The sequence below is a fragment of the Streptopelia decaocto genome (assembly GCF_964273445.1).
Source record: "Streptopelia decaocto genome assembly, chromosome: 4".
NCBI lineage: Eukaryota > Metazoa > Chordata > Aves > Columbiformes > Columbidae > Streptopelia > Streptopelia decaocto.
Genome location: NC_138658.1, coordinates 28,829,202 through 28,848,107, shown reverse-complemented (window position 1 = coordinate 28,848,107; position 18,906 = coordinate 28,829,202). Strand labels below are relative to the sequence as shown.

Sequence of the window (18,906 nt, the reverse complement as noted above, 5' to 3'; positions counted from 1 at the left end):
TACAGAAAATACTGGTTGCACACAGTTCCCAGCCCAGCAGACAGACAAGCTAAAGCAGCCTCAGGATTATACCAGCCATGCACTTACAGTGTTTATATTCTGTTTATATAAGAGAATAATTTTCAGCAGGTCTCATTATTTAAAATCCTTCAAATACCTCCATGTAACGCAGCAAGAAAGGTTAAGGTTTCATTCCCCTGTGAATTATTGACATAATTTGACAACACTAAAGCACCATTCTTGCTAATCAGGTTAAATACAGACCCTGCCATATCCCTGGAGAAGCTGGGGACACCGGGCTGACAGTCCACCACAGAGATTTTGTCATTGCCTCTCTTTGTGCACACTTAGGTCTTGCAAAAGACCATTTGCATTAGCTTTTGTAAAATGGTGGCAGAGTTAATGTTTGTCTCTGCTTCCCCAAGCACAAACTATACCCACTTCCCCCATCACAAGTAGATAATGTGACCCAGAGCAATGCCTTGAAAATTTGGAATAATGGCTACAATCCTCAGAGTTTGATCTTGGGAGGCTCGAGCTGCCCAGACTTCCCATATAAGCCATCCAGCAATGAGATTACTCTGCTTCTGGCAAAGGCGGCTTTATAGCACCTTGCAAGACTGAGCTCTGCTGGTCTCTTGAATCCAGAAACCATGTGATGTAACTTGTCTAAATCACTGACCAAAATCAAACCACACACTGTAACAGCCTAACAGAGCCCTTCACCTCAAATAATACAACAGCACATAAAAAACAAGAGTGCTTTTGCGGCATTTTAAAACACTCCCTGCCACACAACACATGGATGTTGTGGATGCCACGCATGGGGAGAACCCCCTGTGCAGCCCCAAAAAGTAATAAAAGTAATGCGACCAAGGAGCAGGGTGATCAGCACATGCTCAGACTTCTTTATCCCAATATTTAACCTGCTTATGCCTAAGGCTGTGCTTTTCCAAACAGTCATTCATACATGATGATTTCAGTAACTGCGTATAATCTTCCACAATAACACCCACAATCAGTTGTGGTGTTGATGTTAATTACTTAAGTTTAAATACAAAACATAATGAGATGCTGTAATTCCATTTTCAGACAGTTTTACCCTGAACATTAAACATTATTCAGCTTATAAAAAAAAAAAATCCGTACTTTAGCAGAGTCATCTTAAGGGACTTGCATGTTTTAATCATCAACTTTAATTAGGCTAAAAAGTAGAGTATAAATCAAGGCCTTTTTTGAGGCACTCAAAAGGCACAAAAAAGGTTCCATTCTTGACTGAAGTGTGCATTATGCTGAAGTGTTAATGAGAGCGAACAAGAGTAACTGAAATCAGTCTCCTGCTAATTTTCACAATTTGTAGGGGAACATTTTCTAATTAATAATAGACTTCTAGACACATCTATGTTGACAAATACACCTGTGCTGCACTCCTTTACTTTTCTAGCATCTCTTCTCAGTGCTCATGTACAGGTGCTTTCATATCTTTTTTCTTACAAGCTGGTTGGCATCAAAAGCTTGAACTTTTCCCTGAGCCTTCTGAATGCACCACACTGTACCACTGTTTGGGAATCTACTTAGGAGGATATTGATACTTTTTAAGACTGAGGAAGCCAGGAAGAGCAACAGAGTTCTGCATTCAGGTATACATTGAAACAAACCTGCTTTGCAGCCAGGTTGTATAGTAGAATCTGTAGGAAATAATACATTAATAAAAAGATAATCTGCAACAGAGTTGTTTTTAAAGAGCAACTGAGTGCCTAAGGTAATAATTCTCTTAAAAGATCTACTGTGTAGAAATAAAACACTAAATATCACAAAGTATGCTGCAAAAGATCCCAAGATACAAGACAACAGTGATGCAGGAGATGAGGTTTTTTCCTGCCTGACACAGTATTTTTTTTTTTTTTTCATTTGAACAGTGTAATCACCAAAAAATAGTTCTAAAAGTCACCAAACACCTTCTGGAGGTTTATTTTGAAATAATCTAGGAGAATGTTAGACTAAAACACTATTTAAAAAATCTAAAGGGGAACAATAAAACATTTCATTTGGACTCATGATGAAATATAGTTTAGGCCAAGCTGGTTTGAGTCAAGAGATTTTTCTCCTGGTTAGAAGTTTCCCCTTAGTTAGAAAATTGACACCCTCACCTCCAAATGATTTTAAATACAACTCAACCAAAACCATTTTTCTTCTTATATCACTTCAATTTCTGGCCTAGCCAGCAAATATAAAAATCGCATTTTTCATGTGGGTCTGTTTTTCTGCATCCAGTGAGGGCAAATGAAGCATAAGAGCTTTCCAGGAGCCCTCACAATGATCCAGACTTTTCTTAACAAGCACATATTGAATATGTCTCCACTGAAATAAATAACTTACGCTTCTTCTATGGATAAACAACATTTAATCCAATTCCTTGTATTCCTTAAACACGTGTTCATTAGAGCATAAGCAAAACAGCGCTGGGTGCGCGGGGGATTCGCTCCGCCCAACACACACAACTTTTAACAACAATAAGTATGCTTAAATACAGAAAGGTATTACATATTCATAATGACCCCAGGAATGCCTATACATATTCATAACCTTTCCCCGCTTCTTATTAAACTGAGTCCCAGGTAATCATTTCCATAGTCTCCACCTTGACCCCGCCCTGTTGTGCCTGCGCAGTGTCACTTGGTGAATGTGAGGAGGGGTCTTTGGATGAAGGCTCCTTCAGCTTCCTCACAGTGAACTTTTTACCTTTGGCTCATTATGTTGAATTGACTGGGACCCAAGCTGCCAAGTCGATTGAAACCAGACTGTCGCCCCCTTTTGCTGTAAAACTTTGTTATCTTGTCTCCTCAAGTTTACTGCTAGGTGCAGTAAAACTTCTTATCTTGGCATTCGATGGGGTTCTGTTCTTCTTAACATAAAGCTCTAAACTAAGCATTTATTGTGTGGCTAAGCCTTAAAGTGTTAGTTCGTTAGTAGGCACCCATTATATGTTTAGTTAACTCTTAAAATGTTAGTTCCCTCTGTCAATATAACTTCATAAACAAGTTTCATAACTTTTTACATGGAACTTAACCACCTTTTTCCTTTTTCCAGGTTCAGAGCCCGTGCCTCATTTGATTATATCTGTAAACATTAAACATCTTAGCACAAATCACAACTGAATTTTTCACACCACCAAAACTCAGCCAACAGCTGGCTCTGATGTGAAAAAAAACATGCTGCAATAGGAAAAATGTCAAACCTCAAAATAGTCTTTTTAAAATTAAAATTTAAAATTTAAAAAAAAAAGTCAAGTGAATTATTGGATTATTCCTATTCCCTCTGTGAAAGTTTCCAGCATTTTTATAGAATGTCTTTAACGTCAAGAGTTTCATCTTGCATCTTTGCAAGGTTTCCAGTGCGTACACTGTTTCTGCTGATGACCCTGCTAGCTATTAAACTAGCTGGTCCAAAATCAGGCAAATAATTAACTAGAGCCAGTAATGCCAGAATTTGCTTAAAATAATTTTTTCCTAGACAATTTTCTTGGACATACTCAAAGATCGTTCCCCACAGAGGTTGAAAATTTGAGAATAAATGAATTAATCAACAAACAAATAAGCCCCTTGAGCCAGGAAAAAAGGGGGAAAGATTACCGGGGCACTGGAGTTTTACACTTGTTTTTCTTTGCCTTCTCCCCTACCTGGGGATCACCCAAGAAGAAGGTACTCAGTGACCAAGAAGAAGGTACTCAGTGGCCAAGAAGGGTCCCACATGAAGGACTCCATGACATTTCCCAACTTTTCATCATTGCCTGTGCAGATCTAAGCTTAGATTGGCAGCAGAATTAAAATAAAAACAGCACAGGATACAAACAGTATAATAATAGTACCAAGCATATCCATAAAACACACAGCATGTTGGGTGTCTGCATTGCAAACCCATGTTGCTACCTTCTACACACATGAAATTTAAAGCATTCACGTTATGATCCAAAACGAATACAAAAGCAGTCTCAAATAACATTATTCTATTTTACAAGATTTTGTTGTTGTTGTTGTTGCCAATTAGTCTGTGAAAATTTCCATATGATCTCCTGAACATAAAATTGGATTTGTCTGGAGAAAAAAAAACCAAAACAAAACAAAAACAACAACAACACACCACACCAACAAACTGGGAGGAATTATTTTTTGAAAAACACAAGGGCTAAAGTATCAGTTTACTGCAAATTCACTGTGCTGCAAAGTCCCACCCAAATGCACAGAAAATCTGTTTCCTTTAGGTAATATGGAGATGAAAAGCACTTGAAAGTTAAATCTGAAACCCCAGACTGAAACAACACTATGCTTTAATTCAAACACATTACGCTGCATAGTTATTACTGAATTACACTGTGAGTGAAGAGCTTAAGTGCCATTTTGATATTCTGTTTGAACAAAGAGGTGTCAAGTTAAGAAAACTGGTGTCAGGTTCAGAAACTTTGTGAAAATGAGGCCCTGACTGCAATAGCATCCTATAGGGTTTCATTTCAGCAGCATCATCACAGATCACGTGCAATCAGCAGCTAATTCCATAAGACAACTTGTTCGTGGTTTTGCGGTGTTGGTGTTTTGTTTCGGTTTTTTCTCCTTTTCTTAGTCTTCTTGCTTTGGCTCATTCTCTAAGGACACTGAGCTCACAGACCACTTCTGCTTGGCACTATCTCCACTAACCACTTTTAGCCTGTTGTATATTTGGAAGCCAGTCTAGCAAAAAGGACAGAGAAAAAATATTTTGATTTCCGCAAAAGTTGAGCGGGGTGGCAGTGCAGACAGACCCCACCACCTTCTCCAGCAGAGGAAAGAATCCAAAATGAGAACTCAGTCTTTATTATTGCCCTTGCCCATGAAACAAGCTAGTATATCTTTTCAGAACAATGAGGCTTATTTAACTGGTGTCTCCCCCAAAGACCATCACAGAAATCTCTTCAGCCTATTTCCTAGAGGTGCAAGTTTTCTGCCTTCTCAGGTCTCATTTTGCATTGCACACAGGTACGTGAGGAAAAGTTTCCTGGTATCAATGTACTATCTGCACTGAAATTCAGGAGAAAAGTTAAGTAAAATGTTTTCTTATGTTTCCTTCTTCCTGCTAAAGAGACAGATTGCATGTGCCACATCAATAATCTCAGCCTTCACATAACCTCATAGTCAAGTAATAAATTATTTACTACAGCTCTCTACTTGAATGGGAGTCAATCAGTTAAATGGCCCTCAATTAATACTCAGGAGGAACAATAGGAAGAGAGGAATTGTTCCAAACAGTGCAGCTCTTGAAACAAAAAGCATGCTTTTAAACAAGATACCTCAGCATTCAAGCGAATTCTTGGTTCACCAAATGTCTATTTTAATCCCTAAGCAGACACACTTGCTAGGAAGACATCCTGTTGACACCTATTTCATCCTGATCTGCTTTGGCATGATGGTCTTGTACATTCTGTAGGGTTCAACTGACCACTCGGACATCTTCAAAGTGTTATAATGAAACGCGCTTGAGGGCATAAAGCAAAAAAGCAGCTTTGTTTCCCAGAACCAAGTCTGAAGAGCAGCATCCCCTTGAGGACTTTGCAAACAAAGTTACCCTGGAGACAGTCTCTGAGGAACAGTCGCAATTTACTGCTGACATGATGATCTGCGAAGTTTGGTATTTAAGGGGGGTGTGGGGTGTCTCTGGCTCCTTGTTTGGGAAACAGGTAGAGAATGAAGGTAAGGGAGTGAAAAAGTGTTTGTAAGGTATTTAAGGATCTTTATAAGGAGAAAAGCCCTTCACTTTACTATACTATAGTATCATTTTACTGGCATGAAGTACATTGCTTCCACTCTTCATTTGCTTTCTTTGCATGATTTTCTTCTAAACTTCGCACTGAACTCTATAATCTAATAAAAGCACAACTTGATCAACCTCTCCCCTCAAGAGTGGAGAAACTTGTAGTGTCTGCATACGTAGTCCTAATTTTGCACAGCTTGATTTAAACAGTCAGGTCTGGCATCGCCTCTTCTGGCCCACAGACAGAAAGGTGGATCACCCCAGAAAATGCATTTTGGACAAGGAGTTTGATCAGGAGAGAATACGACACACTTAAAGCTGTAGAATTTGCATGACGTGACAGCAAACTCTGAGTCAAAATATATATACATATATATATATATATGTATATATATTTTTTTTTCCCAAATTGTCAAAGCCATCCAACTTTATAAACAAACATTCTTGGCTTTGCCAAAAAGAACAAATACTTTTTCTGTAACATTGCCCCACAGCTCTAACCAGTATTACTATTACTTTCCAGCTCTAACTAGCTCTTTCCCCACAGGTTTAACTAGCATTTCTATTACTTTCCCAGCAATATATCTGGCTACCATACATCTTACACATGCATTTGGCTTCACACATAATGCTGTAGCAGTTTAAGCATTATTACAGTATAACTGAAGGCATTTATAAAAACTAAGTAACATTTGGCAGCTCCATAAGATATTCAGATTGCCATATCCCAGTGTAAACCATCAATAATCACAAGCTGCAGTGAAGTGTATTACAATGGTCTTGGCACCTAAACTAGTTGTGAGTCTTAATTCACTCTCAGAGGTTTGTACCTTGCAGCTCCCATTACTTCAGAGTTTCTTCTTTTTAATGCACTGCATTTTCCCAAGTGCCAGACTGACTCCACCTTTTTGTATCAACTTTTCTGTGTCCTCAGCTTGTCCTTCCTTCAAGCTTCTCACCACAAAAGTGTTCCAGAGTGATATTAGATACACCAGCCCTCCTCAAAAGTTATTCCTGATTGCATTTTGCCAACTCTGGCCCATAAGGGATTATGAAATTCAACAAGTGAGTGCATCCCCCCCAGAGCTGGAGAATGTCACATCTGTCATATATTTACAACCCAAAAGAAAGAGGCTGTATTTGTGCAAGGGCCCCAAGAAACAGGGGTGGCACCAGATGTTCCACAGCTGAGCATCCACACAGCCTCAAGATGTAAAGCTAATCAGCACAGACCCTAAATAATTAAGTTATTATGCTTTGCAAGAACTGCTGGCTGGCTAGCGGAGACAGACCACAATTCCATGCCCTTAGGGAGAGAACTGCAGAAAGAACTCAGATATTCTATAGGTGACTGTGGAACAGCCAGCACACAGGACAAAATGTGAATCCACATCAAGCCAAGCATCAAAATAGAATGATTTTGCCTTTCCTGAGAAGTTTATGTCTGAACCTGTTTGTCAGACACATGCATAAAGGTAAGCAAGTACTTTATATTATTTTTTATGGCTGTCTGATGCTGTAACACATGACTTCCAAACACTTTTGTCAGCAGAGCTCGGAGACTCTAAAGTGTCTGCTGGTGTATTTGGCATCTGATCAACAGGCCAAATTATTTATTTTTCCCCCCAATTAAATTAAACAACTAAACGTTATTAAATTTCTTAGCCCTCAGAATTCCCCCAGAGTAATATCTAATAGTAAGATTTTTAATTGCATATGCCTATAAGATTACAAATTGCAACGACAGGCCAGATTTCAAGTCACATCAGTGACATGAAGGCATATTAAAAGTTCCCTTCATTATGCTAAGTTTTGATAGACCAGCTCTCTATAGGTTTATTTATACATACAGTGCAAAAATTACATATAAAGCACACACACACATATCCATATATATATATATATATATGTAAACATACACATATAAGAAATTCAGTGACCTGGATTTTCCTACAACTATTAGGAGTGGCATGTTTTAAGGAGGAATGCCTATAAATCACATATGCATGCAAGTGAGCAGTAATACTGGCAAAATATTGGTTTAAGTGATAAACAGCACTTGGCCATGAATCTGTCTTGCAAAGTGGAGGAATACGGGGGAATGCTAAATGCTCTCCTCTGTCAGAGGAGCAGAGGCTCCTCAGTGGAAAGATGTGGAGATGTGGTTACTGCCACCAGCACCACCCTGGTTTTCACTGCCTTGTGGGTTCCTTCATCTGTACCTTGAACTCCAAAGAAGCCAAGCCCCCCTCCAACACCCCCTTAGAGAGAGGAGTATCACACAAGATTGACATACCAAAGCTATTTTTCCTTTTTTTGTCATCTGCTCTCTTGATGCTACATCAATCCTTACCACAGCCTCCAGCATCTCAGTTAACAGAAACAAAACATTGCAAATTAAAAATTGGAAACAGATCTTCAGTGACAAAAGCTGCACAGAAAAAAAATCCTTATCAAATCAGCAGCACTGATGACTGCTAGTTCTTCCTAAAAGAGCTTGAAAGGAACCTGTCCCAAGAGAATATGGACCAAGCACAATGCTTGGGGAACAGCCTCACTGCGAGCACCAAGATTGGAGAGAAAATTCTGCAAACACAAGCCCAGGGTACCACATCTCCCATGTTAAACTCCAGCTTTCCCCAAAATAACCCCTCTAGGCTGAGCAGACCAGATTCAAAGTATATTTGCATGTAATCACCAACTTTCATGGGATTTCAATCAGACCCTAAAAGCTCAGTATTAAAATACCATTTATTTATGGCTCTGTGTTCTAGAGATTTAAGAACAACCAGCAGTTGGACTGAGCTTCTAAAGGCCCTCAGGCACCACAGTGTCCACAGATTACAGGACAGGAGAGAATGATGATACCCAAATTACGTATCTCTAGCTCTCACCTCTTCCTCTGTCCAACCACCCTAATCCACAGACTAACTTAGGAGGATTCTTAACATCATGAATCTTGCATCAAATAAAGTCACACCTCAGGATCTGTAGCAAGACACCAACACTAGGAGCCACTGCAGAAAGCAGCCCAGCACGGCAAAGCACAAGGAAATATATAACAGTAGATGTTGCTCTGACTTCAATTCCTTGAGTTTAAGGTATGCATTCAATACCACACTGTAATTAAAACCCAGCAGCCCAATCCTATGCTCTCTGCAACAGGCAGACTGTACAATCTGTGGGGCAGTGGCTGAAAACCCATTGAGCATCCCCTAGCTTGAAACAATAAGGGAACAGACATGGTCCTGCCAGGCACCAGGACAGATATTTGGAGGGTTCTACGCAGCACCAAACAATTTCCTGGGAATCAGGAAAATTCCAAGTGGGGAAAAGCTTCTGGACTCTCCCACATGCTTTTCATTTCTTCCCAGAGCATCTTTCCAAGATGAGTTGCTCGTTCAGCAGTAGGAAATATCTCCAAATGCAAATAAAACCACATTAATGAAAAACATAACCAATTCAAGAAATCACGATCACTGAAGGAACCAACTGAAAAAGAGCAAATGTACCATGGGGTAATAAACATCAGATGGCTCTAGGATTAATTTAACATGACTGTGGAGTTGATACAATGGATATTAGAGATTTATTCTAGAGAATCGGCAGTTTCATTTGCAATTAAATGCTCGCTGTTTGAGCTGGGCCAAGGGTATTCTTCCTGACACAGGAAAGCAGCAGATTTGCCCAGATCTTGCAGGAGCAAGTTAGCAGCAACTGCCGACATGGTGAGAAAATGAAGATAGCCATAATTCATTCCCTCACACTCACTCTGCTCATTTTAAAATACTTGAACATGCTCTGCTTATATGGATGAGAGAACTAGGGTCAAACAACCCTTAAAATTAACTTTTATTTATTGTTTTTTAATATATTTACATATAAATCCAAACCATAGTAATGATATCACAGACACTACTTATGTGGTTCATTAAGTTTTTTCATTGGGCTGCTAAAACCCAACTATCCACCAAAAGCAAAACAGCCCTGGCCCCATCAATGTCCTGATCAGCTACAACTTGCTGAGAGTATGAGTAAAACTGATTCATAGAGTAGGTTCCTCAGAAAGAGCCCACTTTAAATATCTATTGCTTATTTATGCTGCACTCAGCTATGACAGGGACTAGCCGGGGACATGGCTAGCTTGCTAGCCAGGAACATCTGCAGGACGTTACTTACCCCTCTTTTTGACAAGATCTTGTACTTTTCAATTTTTTTTTTCCCAAAAGTAACTTTTCTTAAACAAGTTCACTAACAAAACCACTTTTATAATCACAGCAAAACATAACTGGAATTAAATTATGGTTCAGTAATTCACATTTAGCTGCACAGAGGCCATTTGGCCCTCAGCTTTGTGCCGGAATGTGCTGGGCGTGAATTGCTACACTGTAATTCACATGCTGTCATGTCTTAGGGCTTAATTAACACCACCAAAAAAACCCTCAGAGCACCCAGAGCTGGTCACTAGAGATCAGCCAAGAAACAGTTACAAATGAAACCGGCATCAGAGGTTACAGGCCTGCAGGATAACACAGCTCCCCCTTCCTATCGGGAGAGCAAGCACATTTTCTACTGCTAGAGTCCAGAAAGAAACCCTGCCACTCTATGCCATAGCAGAAGCCTATAGGAAAGGATAACTTCTACATGTTAATTCAGGCCCTAGTCACCAGCCTGCTTCTACAGTTAAATCCATCACGACTCGAGCTGTGCTGATGGCAAAGGGTTGCACATCCAATGGAAAACATGCCTTGGTGCAAACAGCAAATGAAAATAGTGCACGAGCAGAGACATTGCCAAACACTGAAGAAAAATAAAATATCAGAAAATCCCTCAAAAATCTTCTTCTTTAGTGTGAAATTTAGACATCAACAAATAGGTCTGCACACAGACCTCTGCACTGCTTAATGGCTTAAGGAAGAATTAAATGGTATATAGAGCCTTTGCAAGGTTGAATTTCACCCTCTATCAGCTTATAGACTGGTCTGTTATCAGACAAGGAACTTAATACTCCCCATTTCAGTACAGTGCTGCTAAACAAAGCACTGTAGTATAGACACAGAACAGCCACCCCCTTTTATCAGGAAAAGCCTTTCTCAGTCACTTGTTCCACTATTGAAAAGGTGGCTGCAGGTAATAAGAATTGCCAAGAACAGTAAATATTATACATATTTCAAGGATGATTAATCTTTTAAAACAATGAAGTTAGGCAGAAGCCTGCAAGTCAACTTGGCTATTTCACAACTAATAAAACATGTCTCTTGTATTTCATTTTGACTATATAAAGAGTATCATAGTAAAAGGCTATTATCCACTATTCACCAGCTAACATAACACTTGTACAAGTAGAAAAGAAACACAGTATGTATTTTAAGCAGTGACAGTATTTCCATTGTATTAAAATAGCAGCAAGGCAAATGTTCAGCTCACATTAAACAGCACTCTGTCACCAAGGGCCAGCTTGCTAGCTTCATATATTCCCCCAAGAAAGATAATGCTGCTTGCTTTAACAGAGTAATTGTCACCAGGCAACTACACATGCTGTTCGGCAATAAATATTTCCGCTGTTCCCAGAGAAACTGGCTCGGCATCTGGACATGCCTGGAGAGATCAGCCTGACCTTCGCCATCCCCTCATGAAGACGCTGCCCTCCCTTGCCATGGCTCTCACCCAGAAACATCGGAAGAAGGCAGAGAACCAAGGAGGGTCAGAGCAGGAGAGTGGACACAGTTTCTCTTCCTTGCAGCTGCAATGACTTCAGAGGACTTCAAATTTCATTTGCTCCTCTGCAAATGACAAATTAGTTCAGCCCCATTGCACAGAGAGACGACATGGCATCTGTTCCTAAATGCAGAAAGGTCACTTTACAGCTATGCTGCAAATCTACATCAAAGAATTCTTGGAGTCAACTCAGTTTTTTTGGATATGCAGAGTTTGGCCAGCAGCAACTCCAGCCCTGCCAGTTTGGTGTTGACAAGTGTCAGCATTAAGACTTAAGCTTCCAAACAACACCAGGCTCCAGAACTTGTCAGGCTATGCCTGAACTAGAACTTACTTGAGCTTTAACCTAGCTCTGTCCCCAAATTTATTTAATAAACCTTTGCTGCAGCTGCAACTTGCTCTAGGATCTTGCCCGTCCTAGCTGTAATAGTAAAAGCTACTCTAATGTCAGATACCTACTGTTTGTTCTGTAATTTCAGCCTGGTTTTGGTTACATTCTTAGCTTTGAACAAGTGTGTGGTACTACCCCAAAAATCACATTGATATATGGAGAAAAAGATGAAGAAAATTAAGTCATCACAGCAATGACTAACCTCGTGGATCATCAGGAGGGAACAATCTGCAGCCTGTTAACAAATACAGGGTTAAAACATATAAAAAAATTACCCCAAGCAGCTGCAAGATCCAGGAAGAAGCAACCCCCACCACTGACACCATGCTTTGCCCAAGTGGAAACACGGAAGCTGATGGCTCATTATGATGACACAACTGCACGGCGAGAGCGTAGCATCAGAGGCAACAGGCAGATCGCCCTGCCTGTTGATTTTATTGCATTGGTAATGATCTCCAACAGAAACTGGGCAATTTGCATTATTGCTTTAATCTGAGTAATAATAACTGGTTATCCTGTTAAAGCATTAGAACAACAAAATAAAATAAAATTTAAAAATATTCTCGGCTGCACATCAGGAAATTCTATGCACAATACAATCCTTAAAAATATAAATTTGAATAAATAAGAATAAAACCATCTGATGGGATGATAAAGATCTTTGCATACAACAGGCCTCTAGCACTCCTTCAAAACCTAAAATAACTTACTTATTTGGAGACATGCAAGATTTCACCCCGCAGTGATCACACTTCAATACCCTTCCTATCCTGCTCTTAACAGCATACATTTCTGATTCCTTTTTTTTTTTTTTTTCTTATTTTTGTCCACAATATCGCTTACTTTTTACTGCAGCTATTTCTCTAATTTGGTAAAACAGGTTTAGTTGTATCCAACAGATTGATTTGCTGGAGCTCAGAAGAGGGGAAAGCTTTCTGGGGGTTCCACACTGCCCCGAGTTGTGTCATCTGGAAAATCACTTTCAGCTTGCACATTCAAATGAAGAGCAACAGCATAGGAATCATCCACCGCCCAAATCTGCTATGATCAAGTATTTCACATAGTTTCATTTTTTTGCGAGCTGTGTTTCAGGGCAGTTTGAGCAAAACTAGCCAACACAGTGCCTATGCGTTTCAGATACAGCAGATTAACATCACCACCAGGAACCTCCAAAGATTCATGACTTTTTCCTCTTTTCATTATTTCTACAGCTTATCGAGAAGACTATGTTGTGCCAGGGCAGTATCCTGGAAGATTACTTTTCACCTTGCAGCTCATCAAAGTCATACACTCTTTTATATCACAACTCAAAACACACAATATACTCTCAGGAATGAGATAACTAAAAAAGAGCACCGTAAAAGAAAAAAAAAAAATTCCCCAACAAATTTATGAAATCACTGGATTAGAAATCCATCTCTAACTACCACTACAGATGAAGGGACAATGTCAGGAAACTCCAAAAGGTAATGAGACATAGCGAAGTCAGTTTTTAAAAGTAGTTTGTAGCAACTCTGCCTATCACTTGCAGGCCAGGAGCCATTCCAGCCCATGATACACGGACTCTTCTTGAGCCTTGTTAAACATACAAAAGCCACAGCAGCCACTCTGTACACTTGATTTGTAGAAAAACACAGAGGGTAGAAGCATCTCTGATGTTTGCCCATATGTAGCCTAATACAACTCCCAGGACATTTGTGACATTTTTATTTACTGTGACTATCAAGTAGGATTTTCTAGCTATCGTGGCATTGTGAGTTAAAACCAGAACTGCCAGATCCGTATTTAAATTGTTAATTGCTTTAACTGTTAAGGTTGTTGAAGTATAAAGATTTTAAAAACATTTGCCATTTAACTTTCCTGGAGAAGAACCGAGAGCACCTTTCCTAACAGCTCTTTCAATTCCACCCCACTTGGTTGGCTCAGTTTAAATATTAATTCTAATTTTCAAGTCATCAAGGAGTTTTGCATGAAGAATGATAATACAGATAACCTTTGTGCCCAAAGGTGTTATCAGTGATACGAGCAGACAGGTTGTGCTATAAATAGATATGTTCAGCCAATTAGACATATTTCATTTTTTTAGCCTCCTTCTTCGCTATAAAATTCTGCTCTAATGTTTTCATACATACAGAGCAAATATGAAGCACAAAAAGTCTGATGAAGATTTTAAAAGCAGGGACCCACAGCCTACACAACAAGGAATCATGTTATTTACCAGCATGTTCCCACTGACCTGTAATTTAAAATGAGATCCTTGGTGGAGCTTGACTTCCATTTAGGCACCAGGAAAATCAGGCAGTCAGATTTTCTCAACCTCTGCTCTGAGCATTTATCAACCATCACTGCAAACAGGAGTTCCTGAACCCTTCAGCACTTAGGAAGTTTTGCAACTTATTTCCAGGGCCTACATCTGGGTTTCATATTAAAAAACAAACAAAAAAACCCACCAAAAAACGACGAAACACAAAACTAGGACTTAAAAATCTTACTCTCAAGAATTAACTGTGTCAGATTTCATTTAATGATTTCCTGGCTAATGAAAAGACCAAATATTTCTGCTTAGGGGGACACACAGCCCCTTACTGAACAGTACTCACAAAAGGAAAATTCATTTCCATGCAGAAGCTGGGAGAGACAACCCCAGTGACGCACAGACAAAAGAATATGTTTGGGCATGAGGAAAAAAGTCTGCCTTAATATAGCAGCTAAATTTGATAACAAATCTTTATGTGACCAGAATTCTTTGTTTTAGGAGTGAACAAGTTATAATATAGTCTGGGAATTCAAAGACCTGGGGTGGAAGTGTGGAGAGACTACCAACATCCTGGAAAAAAAAACAGCATTAGGTAAAAAATGTAGGCAAAATTTTTGCCATATTTTCAACTCACCATGGGCTACTGGTGTTAAGAGCATTGTGAAGAACAGCAGCTGTGATGACCACATGACTGTGAAGGAAGCCTTGAAAATATCCCAGCAAATAAGGCTTCCAACAAAACAAGGTGAGCGTCCTCCTGCACTTGGTTCTGACACTTTAACTGTTGGCCTTCGATTCACATCCAAAAAGAGGGGGGGAAAGCCAATCAAAAATAATAATAAAAATAATAAAAAAAATCCCACAGCCAGTATCCAGAATCTGAGACCTACAAACAAGAAAGGAAAAAAAATGCAGTTAGTAAAACAGTAAGAGAGGTGTTTTCAATCAAGTCTTGCTGTGTTTCTTTGCTGCCAACAGCTGTAAAGGCAAACATGTCTTCCCCCCAGCCCTTCAGATGTACATACATTACTACACACAACAGGAATTAAAACCCATTCTTTTGCAGAAAGCCAGTTTGTGCATCACTAATGCTCCACTTCCTCTCTCAAAACAGAGCTTAAGTTGTGAACAATGATGCCCACAGGTCCAGGGAGTCCACAGGCTTGAGGCTGACTAGAAAAAAACAAGTCCATATGTGTTGGATGGCATCCTAGGTACATGGGACTCCCGAAAACATTTGGGTGTCTATACATCACAAGCCAAGAGAAATTTCAGTGCTGCAGTAGGTTTAAGTGGCACTTAGGCTCCATGCTGAACCCATACGTGTATCCTGTATGGCTTTTAATTGCTGAATCTGGAGCAGCTTTTGAACCCAACTAGGGCCCCCAAGTCCCCCTTACCCTATTAGCTACTTTCTCTGTTAACTGCCCAGGACTCAAGTCACTTGCTCCTAGAAAAGCTCCACAGTTATTCATTGCAGGATTTAAAATAACAGTGGTCTTCTCCATCCCACAGGTTTACAAGAAAGCACAGCGAAATCAGTATCCATGCTTCAACAGAAACCTTTGCTTGCTTAATTGGAGAAAGGATTCCAGCTTCCCATCACTTTAATCTCTCAAGAAGGGTCTAAATTGCCACAGTGACTCAAACTTGGCAGGAAAAACACAACTATACAGAGTTAAACCACGGCATCAGTTTGAGACTGAGCTCCCCGTTGACTTTGAAATGATGATAAAATATGAGGAATTGAAAAGTACTATGCATATCTGTTTTGAACTTTCTAGACTCTGCAGCCTTCACAGCACTGCTCTAATTAAACATCTCTCAAAAAATCTCTGATCAACAGACGTTATTCTTCTCTGAGCAAAGCAGCTGTTTTTGCCAACTTTTGTTCTTACTCAAAACCCAGTTTGAGCCAAAGAGCTATATGAAAAACTGCACCACATGGCATTGTGATGCGGGTAAATTGCTGAAACTCCGGCACGACAAAGTGGCCTTTGTTTTGCCTGCTATCTTTGCTGATCAGCAAAATCAAACCCCGCATTGTTCAGAACCGAAGTCTATAAGGAAGCTGCATTTTTTCTGATAAATATATCTGCTTGCACTGCCAAGATATTATTTTCCCACTCTTCTCTCCTCCACAATCTATCCCTGTGATTTGTTCGTTCAAATATAGCATTTAGTTTCCAAAGCTTTTTCTCAGTTCCATAGCTGGGGTGACTAAAAAGCCCAAGGTCAATATTCAGTCAAGTGGTTTCTTTATAGACATCCTAAAAATTAAAACTTTGCTCGAGTTGCAACGAAACAGAATGGTCACTGATAATATTTAAAGCTTGGTTTCCTAATAGGGATAAGACTCATGAATATTTTAAATCATACATTCTAAATAGCAATCAAGTTTGCCATTTATATTTTAGGAGGCTATGAGTGCACATCAGGCTACACTGCTGGCCATTATTTATGCATGCTTTTTTCTACAGCTTTTTCTTGTATAAAGTTTTAAAAGTGAGAGGCTTTTTGTACTACAAAATTTGAAAAGGTGTGCAGAGAGATGGGAAAAGTTATCCAAGCTCAGGTAAACTTCCCTGAAGCAAAGGCTCAGCCAGGCAGCAAAGGATTAGAGGTTTGTTTTCTGATTTTTTTTTGTTGTTGTTTAAGCTGAATCAGATTCTGGACAATCTAAATCTGTTAGGAAGAAACAACATTATGGTGGAATAAAAAGTTTTTGAGTGTAAACTCACAAAGTCACACATTAATTATGCTACCTATCCCAGAGAAGGGTTGGTGATAAAATATTTATACAGTGGCCTTTAAAATTTTTTTAATCCATCTATATATTCCTGCACAATGGCATTCAAGGATTTTTCTGTCATCTCATGGACTGGGGCTGAAGGAGCGAAAGGATTCAACTGTTTGTTGCCAAATCCAAACACTAATTTTAGGAACTAATGTCTTGCAACTGCCCTAACCACAAACGAAAATTTTATCCTATTGGAAGAGCATCATCCAGTCAAAAATGCCAACGAATCCACAATGCGTCTGGAGAAATGCTGAAGTTGTTTAACAACACGAGGCACCACTATATTAACCAAACACATTGTAACCCAGGTGGTTTTGTATGTCATGCAATCAAATAATCACAGTGTGTTTATGCACTAGATATCTGCAGGGGAACAGCCAGATAGGAAAGGCGTGGAATGACCCTTTGTCTTAATGGTTACCCAACCCTCTCAAGCACCATTAAGAGATGCAAAAAAAGAGGCCTGCAAAACAAAATTTACTTCATCTTTGGATTATCTCCAGGTAAAACAGAGCCAAAAAGAGAGAAACTAGAGCATGCATCTGTGAACTGTCCAGTGCCGAGCATTAACATTTATTTACACAAGAAGGGGATACACCATCACAGTGAAAAATTTAAGGGCTACACTTGACCTTAAGGGGTTTGGACTTGAAGCATGAAGATGATGCATCCTGCACCAATTTACAAGAACGTTCTTCTGCTCACTGACCTTTCTTTGCCCATAGGGCTACCCATGACACCCTCATGCTCTAATCTGCTACTAAGCATCACCCAAACCTGATTTGCAAGCTGGCAGTTCCCAAAATCCAACTCAAAGTGGTACAGACATAACAGGAGAAAGCCAAAGGCAACTAAAAAAAAAAGTTTGGAAGTAATGAACTCCTTGAAGCTGATGGGCATAGCTGGAACCACAGATATAATTGCCCATTCTCAGCATCTGCTACTTGAGACAATTTATTCCAGACAACATTTAGAATTTCACTAAGAGAGTGATGAGGAATAACAATAGCAAGAAAGAGGAAAAAAAATGTAGTCTCTGCAAAAACAAATTAATTAACTGCAAGCTAAAGTTAGAAAATAAGTAAAAGAATTACCTGTATTGCCACTCCCATTATGAAGAACTAAACAACAGTATCACTGCAACCCTTCTGGTCAAAAGTTGTCTGTGCAACACATTTATTTACTTATTTTTTCCACTGCTACAAAAGTAAAGTTTTGTCTCTCCCAGCCCTTTCCACCTTTACCCTATTTCAAACCCTTTTCCCTGTCAGGTACTCAGGATATGGCTCCATGGTCACTTTGCAGTGGCACAAAGATAACCTGCCATGCAAAAGGTCACACAGACCTTACCGAGGGTATAAAGACCAGGGAACAGGGCAGCAGAAGGCTGCACTCGTGGCATTTCAACAGAACCACATGTACTTTCACTCCTAGACACTCACTGAAGTTACCACGACAGGGCTGTGGTTGTTTATTAGATTTTTCCATAAACACTTTTTGAAAAGTCAGGAAAAACTTTCTGAAACCCACAAGCTTTGAATTGTCTGTAAACTTTTATCTGTGTCTGCATGTAGCCCAAGAAAAAGTTCATCCTGTACTGCAAAATGTTAATAAAGTCAGAGTTCAGGAAAACAGGCTTTTGTTGCTCAAAATACCAAATGGCAGCCATGGCTTTTGGCTCTTCATTTCAGGTTTTAACTTTGCTCGATGTGATGCACTGTCAGAGACCAAGGGGAGCCTTCCTAGGGTCAGTAGACTCACCAGCATGTTCTTCTACCTGCTCCTGTCTGTGTCTCCCCTTCTCTCATATCTCTGCCAGGGCTGTCAACTCAAAGGAAGCTTCTCAGTCCCAAGCACAAAAAAATCCAAGACATTTTCAAGCTAAATTTAAAACAAGCACTTGCACCCCTGCCCCTAGTTGCACAATCCTGTACTAAAATTCATCTTACCCATATTGTT

The 18,906-nt window shown here is 39.6% G+C and overlaps 1 protein-coding gene across 3 annotated transcripts in view; it reads right to left on the bottom strand.

Moving 5' to 3' along the window:
• ADGRL3 (adhesion G protein-coupled receptor L3) overlaps nt 1-15,008 on the bottom strand; it is a 238,747-nt gene extending 223,739 nt beyond the window's left edge. For all 3 annotated transcript variants that reach the window (XM_082051084.1, XM_082051082.1, XM_082051083.1), the window contains exon 1: nt 14,782-15,008. In XM_082051084.1, coding sequence (XP_081907210.1) covers nt 14,782-14,836 — 55 coding nt within the window. In that variant the 5' untranslated portion in view covers nt 14,837-15,008. The remainder of the gene's footprint in view (nt 1-14,781) is intronic.
• Between the last annotated feature and the right edge of the window lie 3,898 nt (nt 15,009-18,906).